A 12,416-nucleotide genomic window follows, 5' to 3' on the forward strand; every position below is an offset into this window, starting at 1 on the left:
TCTCGCTCAATCTTCTTGTCTTTCTATCCCCATCACAAGGGTTAAAACAAGGGAAATGTAGTAGATATCGAAAGGGGTGGGCGAGGGTAATGGTGAGTCGACTGACGCGATCATAGCGGCGTTAGGCACGCGCACGACATGCGCGTAGTATCCCTGTACGCGCATGTTTCTTCTCCGCAAAACGGATCGATGCTGGAAATAGCTCAGCCCGCAGGAGAGTACGAGGTGAGTCGCCTTCGCTTTCGGTACGAACTTCCTTGCATTTCGTTACCCGATCAAATCTTTTTCCAGAACAAGAAAAGAGCTTCTTGGTGGTTGAAGTGTCATCATCGTTTGTCTCATCTCTGTTCGATCACTTCTTTCTCCCTGTATCTCTCTTTTTCTTTCTCTTTCTTTCTTTCTTTCTTTCTCTCTCTCTCTCTCTCTCTCTCTCTCTCTCTCTATCTATCTATCTATCTATCTATCTATCTATCTATCTATCTCTTTCTCTCTCTCTCTCTCTTTCTGTTTCACATACATTTTCTATCTGATCTCGGCTCCTTTTGCTTCCGATTCAATATCGAGTGCAATAACACCGTATTATTTTTCTCATTAACGTCAATATCAGAGGAGAGTTTATTGCGAAATGACGCGAAAAAAATGTGCACCCTATCGATGTGGCTGATGAGGCGCAACTCGTAAGTATCAACCATCGTATGTCTTTGCTTACGTATGCGTATATGTGGCTATGTATATACTATGAGATCTTCTAGACTTTTTTTTCCATCTAGTTAGCTAGTCTTTCTCGATGGAACCATGAAACACGTTCCAGGCTCGAGCCAGTGGATTGATCGCCGTCTCAGCAACCGCTGACGTCGAGGCATCCACCGTGTGTCATGCAGCATGTTAATTGTATCAACTCGCTGAGAGCTTCCACTTTCCGTCAATTATGTGTCGCGAACCAAGCTCTTTCCTTGTTAGCTATACTACAAAACTCGAAGGTAGGAATTAGGCTTCCTTAGTTTTTAATTGTTCCATGTACGAATTTTGAGTCGATTTTATGATAATGAATGTGTTAGAAGATGATGGGTATAATTGACATAGCAACTATCGCCATTAAATTGATAATCATCGTATCTTGAATTCATTATCATTTTACTGTTTTAATTTCATTCGCTTATCATTTGATTGTAAAAATTCATGTTTTTCTTCTCAGTTACATCATGTAGAAAAGATATTCGATCGTTCTATATAAGTAAAGACTACGTCTAAATATAAGACGAAGTCGATTTTGTCGGTTCCTTTTTTTCCCTCATTCTTCCTGCCCTCATTCACATATATCTTTCGTCGAGATGATTCATGCTCATGAATGTTTACCAAAAGACAACGGAATTCGGCGGCATTCTTAATTTATAATCGTCCTCCATTTAAATTTCGTCGTTTTCATTTGTATACATAACTTATGTATAATTGGATGACAAAAAACAAAATTAGAATTTGATGATTCTCTTTATAAATACGAAATGAAAGTTCAGTGTATCGGTATAATTTATAAATTTACATTATTCAATAAGTAAAATATACGGGTTAATCGTTAATTAATTAATTAATTTATTTAGTGTTCTAAGTTCGAAACAAATCAATGTACAGTTGTAATCAATGATATAGACAACCATACGAATCATTTTAATTCAATATAAAAACTTTTAGGTAATATTTATTTTCAGTATTAAGGAAGATGGATATAATGGACCTTATTTTTCTCAATTGTAAAATACGAAGGAAATTCAGGAAAATTATTGCGTAATTTTTTACGTCAGACAAATAGTATTAATAATTAGTTTCCTCGTTGTAACGAGTATTCAATCGAGTAAGTAAGTATGAAAAGTGAATCGATGGTAAGATTTTGATTGAGAAGGGTGCGAAGGTAATCGAGCTAGACCAGCTTGGGAATCGTCTTTTGTCTATAATGCAACGAATACACGTGATCGATACTCTCGATTCGTCTTGTAACGTGACACGCGCGATTAGACAATTATTATATTTATTTCGTAGGTTACGAATAAAGACGATGGATTGAAAAGTTTATTGAAAATATCCGGTATCATGAGTATCTAATTCGAATTTTGTGTTAGAAAGTGTTACCTGATAATTTATTATATACACCTAATTGAAATAAATAAAAGGAAACTTTAAATTCATAACATTTAAGGATCTCATTATTGCTATGGAGAAGTCACGATGCCCTTATTCTTCTTTCGTCTATCGATTCAATTTTTTTCAAGGCACGTGGACTTACAATGTTCGTTTACGTGTGTATGTGTCTTTGTATATAAGTGTCCGTAGGACTTAACTGAATGTGCGCTATCGTGCGAAGCGACTCTGTGACCCGTGTCGGTGCTTGTGCTCGTAAAGAAGGGTTTGTTGGCACATAAAACAAATTTTAACTTCACCATATAATATCGAACACGTTATCTCGAACATGTTTTCATCTTCCAAGAAATTAATCCACTCGTTATAATGAAATCGATCTACTAATTGCTTTTCTTCGTTTAACAACTTCGACACATACGATCGAATACGGAAATCAAATGGAATGATCATAATTTTATTTAAAGAATCTTTCACGTGCTGACTATATAGAAATATTAGTTATAGCTTACGATAAAATTTTGTTGTTTCGGCATAGTGATATTGAAATAAATCACGTCTTGAGATAAATTAAATGATCGTTTTAATGGTAGCTATCGATCAAATTTGTTTATGATGAACTTTTAAAATTGGCTTGTGAACGCTCGAACAAGAATTTACTTCGTTATTTTAAAAGAAACATGTTGTATCTGTTCGATAATGAAATTCGACGTGTACATGCTTGTTATTAAAATTTAAATCCATCTGACCTGCAAAGATAATCTTATTAAATAATATCAACAGAGAATGAGATCGTGTCTCGTATTTTCGTTTCGAGATCAGTTGAAATCTTTCAGTCGTTCATGGGAGTACGTTCGTAGATTGAACAATTTTTATTTTTTCTTCCTTCTTCAGTTTCTTTCGTCTTATTTTATTGTCGCTAACTGGGCGCTTGGAAACGAAATAAGGAAGCTTCCGAGAGGTACGGCTATCGATCGACTCGTTCTATCGTCGGCGATTCAATAACTCTCCTATAATTTTCTCGATTATCTTACTTTTTCAAATCACTTTTGATTATCTTACAACTAAACACATAATCCAGAAACATATCGTTCTTTTAACATTTTACAATATTGTTTATAACTCTGAGAAAATAATAGTAAATAATGAACTATTGTAAGTGTGACCTTGTATAATTACTAATGAATTTATTGACAAACGATTTTATCTTTTACCTTAAAGCTTTTTTTTTATGAAAAAGAAAAAAAAAGAAAAAAAAAAATAGGAAAATCTTTCGATTGATTGCAGAAGGCTCTCCTGCAAAACGGTAGGTCTTAGAGAATGCACAAGCTAGCCAAGGGATTGAAAAAGAAGAAAAAGTCGAAGAAAAGTAAGAAGGGTGAGGAGGAAGAGTTCGATCCGGAAGAACTCGAGCGTTACCGGCGTGAACGTGCGGAGCGAGCGGAGCGGGCCGAGCAGAAAGCCGAGGAATCTGGTGAACCGGCTGCGGCCGGCAATGCTGGCTCCGACGAGTGGCGAAAATTTGAGGCTTTGACAGCGGGTGTCGATTCGTTGTTAAAAAAGACTCAAGGTGATCTCGATCGTATCAAATCGGTTTCGTTTTTCCAACGGAAGCCAGCGTTAGACGAGAGGAAGACAGAAGAAGAGGAACAGAAGAAAGAGAAAAAGAAGAAATCCTCTTCGAAGAAGTGGATTGGTTTTGACGAGGAAGGAAATCTCGTTGAGAAAGAGCCTGGTGAGATTGGTGCAGTCGAAGGTGAACTTGGCAAAACAAGCGCAAAGCCGCTTGTCAGTGAAAACGGTTTTGTCGAGGTTCCGGATGATGAGGATGAACAAGAGGATTCAGCAGACGAGGATATCTTCGATACAACCTACGTTGACGTCCTTCAAAATATCGACGTTCAATTAGCCTATATACCTGATAGTCCTGTAAAGGAAGATTTAGACGACGATCCTTTCGATACTACTAACGCTGAGAAAGTACTCAAAACAGTCGACAGTAAAGGCAACAAATTAGTCAGTCTTGGTAATGCTGTTGAAATTCTCTCCGGTAGGGTCGATCATGTGAGTACATGTAAATTACCGCCTAAAAGTAAAAAGAAATCAGTCGTACAACAGGATTTACTGCTGGACGATTTTGACGAGGTCGAAAGTGGAATTATTCCTGAAGGTGTTGCTGAGCCAATCGAAGTTGAGAAATCACTTTTAGATGACGATTCCGATCTGCCGGATATACCAATTGATCTAACGAAGTTACCTCCGGTATTACCGAAACCTGTCACGCCTGTAAACACGCAAGAAACTGAAGTAATCTCAACCGAAACTAAAGAATCCATTGACATCACAGAATTCGAGTTGCTTAAGGAAAAGACGATTTTAGAGGAGATCCCTGATTTGGATGATGCTGAATTTGATTTAAACGAACCCATCGATAATCCGATCCGTCTCGAGGAAGCCGAAGATCCATTTGGTGAAAAGGAACCAGAAGCTAAAGATTTCCAAAGTGAGATCATCGAGGCTAGCTTCGAAGCAGCAACATTTGTCGACGAAGAGGATCCTTTTGACACTACTTTCGCCGATAATATATTACCTGGCAAAACTGAACTCAAATTCATTGAGAAAGAATTAGAAGATTTACCAGTTTCTACGGTTTCTATATCGCTTACTGATCCAGCTGGCTTAAACAGAGACTACGAAACAGGCTTACCCAAAACTGAGGAAAGTAGTAATGTAACTAACAAGGATTTGTTAAGTAGTTCAACGAGTGATTTGAGTTTAATCGATCCACCCATCGCACCAGTTGAAGAGATCACATATGTTGATCCTTTCGATACGTCAGCTATAGGAGAAATACCACCAGGCAAAACAGAATTGAAATTTCTTGAAAGAGAACTTCTCGGTGAACAGGCAAAGACTGATAGTGTTCTAGAAGACGACGACGATTTTGATCCTAGAAAAGAAACACCACCAGCGACTCCTGTAGTGAAACCTCCTATAAGGCCAACTCCACCAGTTTTTCCTGTCAAGCCTGAATTTAAGGTTAACTTCGAAACAGAAGAAGAAGAAGAAGAACAGATTGTTAATAACGTATCAAATAATCGTGGACGAAAAGCTTCGAGACCAGAAGTGATCGAACTACCAATTACAAAAAGTGTTGCCTTTGAATTACCAACACCTTCAAATCGACCTGATCTTCTAGCAACTACAGACGAAGAGAAATCGTTACCCTCGAAACCTCTAACACCATATTATACGCAAAAATCGATTGACGAGGCTTTACCAGCTGAAGACGGGGCAATTGATGTCGATCCCTTTGACACCAGTTTTGTAGCTAAAGTCACTCCTGGAAAAACGGAACTCAAACTCATCGAGTCGGAATTGTTGGAACAAGAACCAAAATTATCTCACAGTGTCAGTGATCACGAAATTGATACCAGATCTCAAAGTGAAGCGTCCAGAAGGAAAAGCGATTTCACCGCTACTTCATTGAGGCCTACCAATTTAGAATTTGCTCAGGTACCTAATCCATTAAAAGAAATAATTGAAGCGAATTCAGAAAAACAGGAAATCACTAGACGCGAAAGTTTGCTCGATGCCGAAGTAGAAGTCGATGCGAAGCCTCTCACGCCACGAGTAGAGACGAAAACTATTGAAGAAGAAGAAGAAATTTCTTACGTAGATCCTTTCGACACTTCCATCGCCACCAATATTTTACCTGGAAAGGCAGAACTGAAAGTTTTAGAAAGCGAACTGGAGCAAATAACCGAACAAGTACGTCCGAATCCTATCATTTTAAGTTCAATTGTTGCACCGTCAGTATCGGATGCAGAAGATTTTAATCCAAGAGCCGGCGAAGTGCCAAAATCGAAAGATTTTCTATGCTCGGACGACCAAGATCCAGGTGCAAAAGTATTGACGCCCCTTCAATCCAAAAACATCGCTTTAGGGGACGATATAGATCCATTTGATACAAGCTTTGCTACAATTGGACCAGGAAAAACAGAGCTGAAGATCCTTGAATCTGAACTGATGCAATAACCTTGAAGATAACATATTAATAATTCGGGTCATCCGGACACTAATTGATCAGTTTAAACCTGATTAATATTTTCACTTGTTATTTTATAAATTCAATTAAAATGGATTCAAAAGGTGGAAATCCTTTCCTAATGGACGATTACACGTCCGAGCCGGATAATTCGGTTCACGGTCAACAAGAATTGAATCCTTTCTTGGAATCCTTCACAGATACGACAACTTCGGAACCTGGAGAAAATCCATTTTTAAATATCACTAGTGATCAATCTTATCAAGCACCGGTGAATGTAGAATCAACGAATCCTTTTGCGTCCTTTTGCGAAGAAAATATATTTAATTTATCAGAGAGCACAAAAGAAGAAGAAGAAAAGATTAGTCAACCTACACAAGCAGCACCTGTACAAGCTAAGAATGGGAAACCACCGCCATCAAGACCTCCACCGCCAAGACCACAACCACCTGCACCACCGAAAAACACAAAAGACCTTATCTTATCGGTTACAGGCGCAATGGACGCTACATCTAATCATCTTCTGGATCGCCTACAAGCTACAAGAACTCCAAGTCCAACTCTAATGCATTCACCTTCTCCAACACCGGAACATAGTTTTGCCGATTTCCTAGATGTTGATGGAAATGTACCGGATTTGATACCTTACGATAATGAAGCCGCAGAACCGCCGAAAAGTAGTCAGGACATTTTAGATTTATTCGATGCTCCAAACACAGACACAACGTCCACGGCAACCTTTTCAATAGATACTACGAATTTGATCACTGATGTAGCAGTGACAAGTACTGCTCAAGAGAACCCATTCGTTAGCATAACTGATCAGGAAATTGAATCGACTGCCCCGGCGGAAGGTGCTTTTAGTTCTTTCTATCCAGAAGCTGCTTCAGTCAGCATGGAAAAGAGAGCATCGGTGTCTTCCACGATGGCTTTCCCTATTCAAGAAACAGAAAAACAAGCAGCTGTTGATCTAGATTTTTCAACGGAAACATCGGTTTCTACAGATCAATTAACCTCAGTAACGACCGCTGAATTATTTTCCACGGCAACGACCGAACAAATTTCCACTACAGTAGAGTCTCCCTTCTTCTCCATATCTGACAACGCAAGTACGATACAATATGGAGTGACGGAAACATCAGCCACATCGTTATCAACAACGCAGCAGATCACCCAACCCATATTTTCAATGACAGATACCCAACAAAATGTTTTCTCTTCCGATCTCCTAGGCGATTTTAATGAACCCACTAAAGAAGTGAGTGGATTGATCTCAACCAGTCCGATACCAGCTGCAGAATATCCTGGAACTGATACGCAATTGGATAATTTCGCTGCTACCACTAAAGCCATTGAAAATACTGGTGATGCATTCGATGCTTTCGCATCGAAGTTCGATAAAGCAGCTGAGCCAGAAACGAATGCAGATCCATTCTTGGATGCCTTTGGTAATACTGGACCTACAGCAATGGATACGTCCAGCGACGGTACGATTTAATTATATTTTTATTCGTTAATACCATTCAAATGTAAATAATCAAAAATTGCAATATGATGATCTAGTATGGGGAGACTCATCAGGCGGTGGAGATACTGGAGTTACTGGATTTGAAGAAAATGATGGTTTTGATTCTTTCTTAAGCATGACAGCACCACCACAACCAGAAACTAAAGTGAAACGAGCAGATTCTGGCGACTCGGACGAAGGTCCTGACTTTAGTGTCTTTATAAAGTAAGTTAACATTTGATGTAATTATCTATTTTTTGTTTGTATGTTTTCTAGCTTGACTCATTATTTAATCTTTATTTTTAGACCAAAAGAAGGAGATCAACTTACTCAGTCTGAAGTTGGACCAGTACCAGTTTTAGCGCCACCACCAAAGAGTCCACAGAATTCTGCGTACGCTGATTCATCATCACGGTTTAATCCCTTCGATAAAACAGGTGGATTTGCCCAAGAAGCTGTGGTTCCCACAGAGACAGCTCAACCTGAAATAACAAGAACAGATTCCCAAGTAGGTTTTAGCTATTAATTTTACAGCAATTATACTTATAATTTTTATATTAAAAATTTCTAAAGACATTTGTAATGTTCAACAAATTATTTTATTAGGAAACACCACCGACTCCATTGTTTGACGAAGATGTGAGTCAACCTTTAGAAGATTTTCCACGAGTTACGTACACTGGTGACGGCTGGGAAATGCAGTTACGTCAACCGAACAAAAAGAAGATCACTGGACAACGGTTCTGGAAGAAGATATTCGTGAAACTAGTTTATCAGGGTGATAATCCGGTTCTTCAGTTGTTTAATAGCAAAGATGATAAAGATCCATTCCAAGAATTACCTCTTTTGGCCTGTTATTCTGTTTCGGATATCGGAGCTCAACAATTCGATCAATTTGGAAAAATATTTACGGTGAAGTTGCAATATATTTTTTACAAGGAACGACCTGGAGTACGACCTGGACAGGTTACTAAAACCGAACGATTAACAAATAAACTCAGTCAGTTTGCTGCTTATGCAATTCAAGGTGATTATCAGGGTGTTAAAGAGTTTGGTAGCGATTTGAAAAAGTTAGGTCTTCCCGTCGAACATGCGGCTCAGGTAAATAAATCATCGATATTTGATGATCTTATCGTACTAAAATATAATAACTATAACTAGTTATTGATTATAATCTTCAGATATCTCAATTGTTCAAACTCGGATCACAAAATTATGAGGACATGAAAACATTTTCTTGCGCTATTGAAGAGGCTCTTTTCAGGCTATCGGCTCACAGAGATAGAGCACTTAATTATAAAATGGAAGAAGTTCAAATAACAGTGGTTGATGAATTATACGTCGAGCAAAGTGCCGAGGGTTACGTAGATAAACAAATAGCTCGTGTTCGTCTTTTCTTCTTGGGTTTCTTATCCGGTAATCTACATTTTAAACCGCTCTTTTAGCTTTATATGTATATCATCTATCTGACCTGCAATAATGATTAGGTATGCCCGATGTTGAGCTGGGAATAAACGACATGTGGCGTCAGGGTAAAGAAGTAGTTGGAAGACATGATATTATTCCTGTTGTTACTGAAGAATGGATCCGTTTGGAAAACGTTGAATTTCATGCTTGTGTCCAACAAGACGAGTACGAGAAGTCGAGGATCATAAAGTATATACGATTTTAATGTATACGTTATATTTCTTATCGCAATTAACTAAAATTAATAATTCTAAAGGTTTTTCCATACATTTTGCGCATATTTAATATAACTAATCTTTATACTAATCGATATTTAAAGGTTTAAACCTCCTGATGCATGTTATATCGAATTAATGAGATTTCGAGTAAGACCACCTAAAAATAGAGAATTACCGCTTCAATTGAAAGCAGTAATGTGCGTTACTGGTAACAAGGTAAAGTAAACGTTATTACTAATTAATGCACGCTAGGCTTTAATATCGTTTATGTAAATATTTACTAATTGACTCATCAATTTAAAATATTATTTAAAATATCATTTGCTCTTTTTTTCAAAAAAGAAATTAATAAACATATTAATCATTAGGTGGAATTAAGAGCAGACATATTGGTACCAGGATTTGCCTCTAGAAAACTCGGGCAAATTCCTTGCGAGGACGTGATGGTGCGTTTCCCAATTCCAGAATGTTGGATCTATCTATTTAGGGTAGAGAAACATTTTAGGTATGGTTCGGTAAAATCAGCGCATAGAAGAACCGGTAAAATCAAAGGGATCGAAAGATTTTTGGGAGCTGTAGATACTTTAGAACCTCAACTGATGGAAGTTACGTCTGGACAAGCCAAATATGAACATCAGCATCGTGCTATTGTATGGAGAATGCCTAGATTGCCTAAAGAAGGACAAGGTAAAGTAACGATGATTAACAAATTTCATAATTAATTTTTTTCCTCATAATAATTATTATTTTCTTTTTTACATTCTTTAAGGTGCGTACACAACGCACCAATTGGTTTGTCGCATGGCTCTAACTTCCTATGACCAAATCCCGGAAAATCTTGCTGAGTACTGTTACGTCGAATTTACCATGCCAGCTACTCAAGTTTCGCACACTACAGCGAGGAGCGTCAGCCTTCAAAATAACAACAGTGACGCTCCGCCAGAAAAATACGTTCGTAATTTATCGCGGCACGAGTACAGGTAGAACGATTTCTCTTTCTCTCTCTCTTTCTCTTTCTCCCTCTCTTTTTGCTTTTCTTTTTTCTTTTTTTTTTTTTCGAAGAGAGATCGAAGTCATAAATGATCACTGCTTTCACAAAAAAAAAAATCAAACGAGAATTATAGATAGTTCGAAGTGTAATAAATTTTTCTATTCTTTGTTTAGAATTGGTATCGAACATACACAAGGCGAGGGACCAGGAGCGTATGTGACAGCTACGCTAACAAAGAAAATTCCTGAAACAACGCCAGAAACTCACGGTGAAGTTTCGGATACCCCGGCTGAATCCGATTCCGATTCTTCGGAGTAAGTTTCTAGGTGTGAATTCTTCGAGGTCGCACGAGATGATCGTTCTTCTCGAGTGTATGATAGTACTATATTAATGATATCGTATGTCTATGAAATAACTGATGAAGTATTCTATAACTGATCGACGAAGCGTTACTCACTGTCTCTAGTCGCTCGAGTTAAATCGAATACTAACTTCGCTATTGTACTTATTGCAAATTTGCCTGTATAAGAAAAGAGAAGGACGTGTAAATCGGTACAGGCTGTTTCGTAAGTTAAATATTATACCTACTATTCGCATGGGAGATAATATAATATCAGTTCCGATGAAAATATCCGATGAATAACGACACGGCTACGAAATAACAGGAAAGAGTATATCGACGAGCAAATTAACACATATTTCGAGCAACCGTAAGCGTTAAAACATTCCTTTTGTGTTTTGAAAAAGAAAACCCGAATATGTATTGTCCGTTCGTTAAAATTCATTATTTCTGTATCCTGTTTTAGCTCACGAAACGCCTTGCATCTATTTACACGCACAACGTAGTACATAATGAACTAATAAATATGAAAAAAATTAATTTAAGAGACGACAATACTGCTGTTTTGTTCAGCTTAGCTTGCTAAGTCGTAGAACACTTGCGGTGGAAAGCTTTGATAATCGCTTCATGTTTCAAAGACTGAACGATATTAAAAGAATTATAAAAAGAAAATGGAGAGCATTTGGTAAAAATTTCTAATTGTTATTAATAATTATAATAATTCATTCTCTAATTAGAAACAAAATTCTATTAATGATATGGAAACGGTAATACAGAAAATGAAATTCTAGCGAAAATTATTTAAATTCAGAAACAAATACAAGTTCTAATTATCCCAAACTATAAATAGATTCAAAACCAGCATTTATAATTTAATTTTAATTATCTATTGAGATTATTTCAATATATTTATTAAAAGACCAAAATGTAAAATGTGCTAGTCATTGTCTTGTCAAATAATCTGAATAGAATATTTCGATTTAGATATATGTATAATTTTTTATGTATAATTCTTTAATGTTTATTTTTTTTTGTTATATTATCATTATGTTTTATACATCCCTATATCGTGATAACGATCAGAGAGAAATATTTATCGAGTAAAAAGATATAAGGCTCGTTATGTAATATTTGTGATCGTTCGCGTATCTTATTCTAGCTTGCAATTAGTATAAAAAATGATTGTTATCTAGTCTCTAGTCGCTTATATTTAGTAGATTGCAAAAATTGATAATCATTCATCGAGTTTGTTGCATGTAGAGATCGAACGAAAAGATCTAATTTGATTACGATTCTCATGGGTACCGGAAGAAATTTATCAGAAAATATTTTCGATTTCAGATAATATTTAAAACTTACATCGTACCATAAAATAATGAATCAATGAAAGATAAAAAGAGCTAGAATAAAAACAATTCAGTTCCTACGAATAATTACAATTATCAAAAATTCTTTTTACTCGTTTTTAAAATGAAACGAAAGATATTAGTATCGTAAGTCTTAGCTGAAATCATCCTAGATGATTCTTAAAAATTATTTTTCCATTCGTCGTGTTCATTAGAAAGAAGATGATTGCATGACTAATAAGATAACGAGAGTTAATGAAGACTTTAATTGCCATTAAATACGCCAATCGTGAGAAACGTATCCAACTTGAATTTTAACATTGGATCTCGACATGACGCATATATAATTATAATATTCGTAAGTTAAAA

The 12,416-nt window shown here is 36.7% G+C and overlaps 1 protein-coding gene across 1 annotated transcript in view; it reads left to right on the forward strand.

Annotated features, from left to right (window-relative positions):
- The first annotated feature begins 220 nt into the window (after window positions 1–220).
- LOC118444864 (uncharacterized) overlaps window positions 221–12,416 on the forward strand; it is a 12,573-nt gene continuing 377 nt past the window's right edge. The window contains exons 1-13 of the mRNA XM_035873567.2: window positions 221–677; window positions 771–980; window positions 3,418–6,165; window positions 6,213–7,665; window positions 7,742–7,910; window positions 7,992–8,193; window positions 8,292–8,786; window positions 8,867–9,101; window positions 9,173–9,341; window positions 9,472–9,586; window positions 9,739–10,057; window positions 10,140–10,350; window positions 10,535–12,416. The exon at window positions 10,535–12,416 is cut by the window's right edge and continues 377 nt beyond it. Coding sequence (XP_035729460.1) covers window positions 3,451–6,165; window positions 6,213–7,665; window positions 7,742–7,910; window positions 7,992–8,193; window positions 8,292–8,786; window positions 8,867–9,101; window positions 9,173–9,341; window positions 9,472–9,586; window positions 9,739–10,057; window positions 10,140–10,350; window positions 10,535–10,679 — 6,228 coding nt within the window. The 5' untranslated portion in view covers window positions 221–677; window positions 771–980; window positions 3,418–3,450 and the 3' untranslated portion in view covers window positions 10,680–12,416. The remainder of the gene's footprint in view (window positions 678–770; window positions 981–3,417; window positions 6,166–6,212; window positions 7,666–7,741; window positions 7,911–7,991; window positions 8,194–8,291; window positions 8,787–8,866; window positions 9,102–9,172; window positions 9,342–9,471; window positions 9,587–9,738; window positions 10,058–10,139; window positions 10,351–10,534) is intronic.

The sequence above is a fragment of the Vespa mandarinia genome, chromosome 1 (genome assembly GCF_050613455.1).
Source record: "Vespa mandarinia isolate Hongniang chromosome 1, ASM5061345v1, whole genome shotgun sequence".
Taxonomy (NCBI): Eukaryota; Metazoa; Arthropoda; class Insecta; order Hymenoptera; family Vespidae; genus Vespa; species Vespa mandarinia.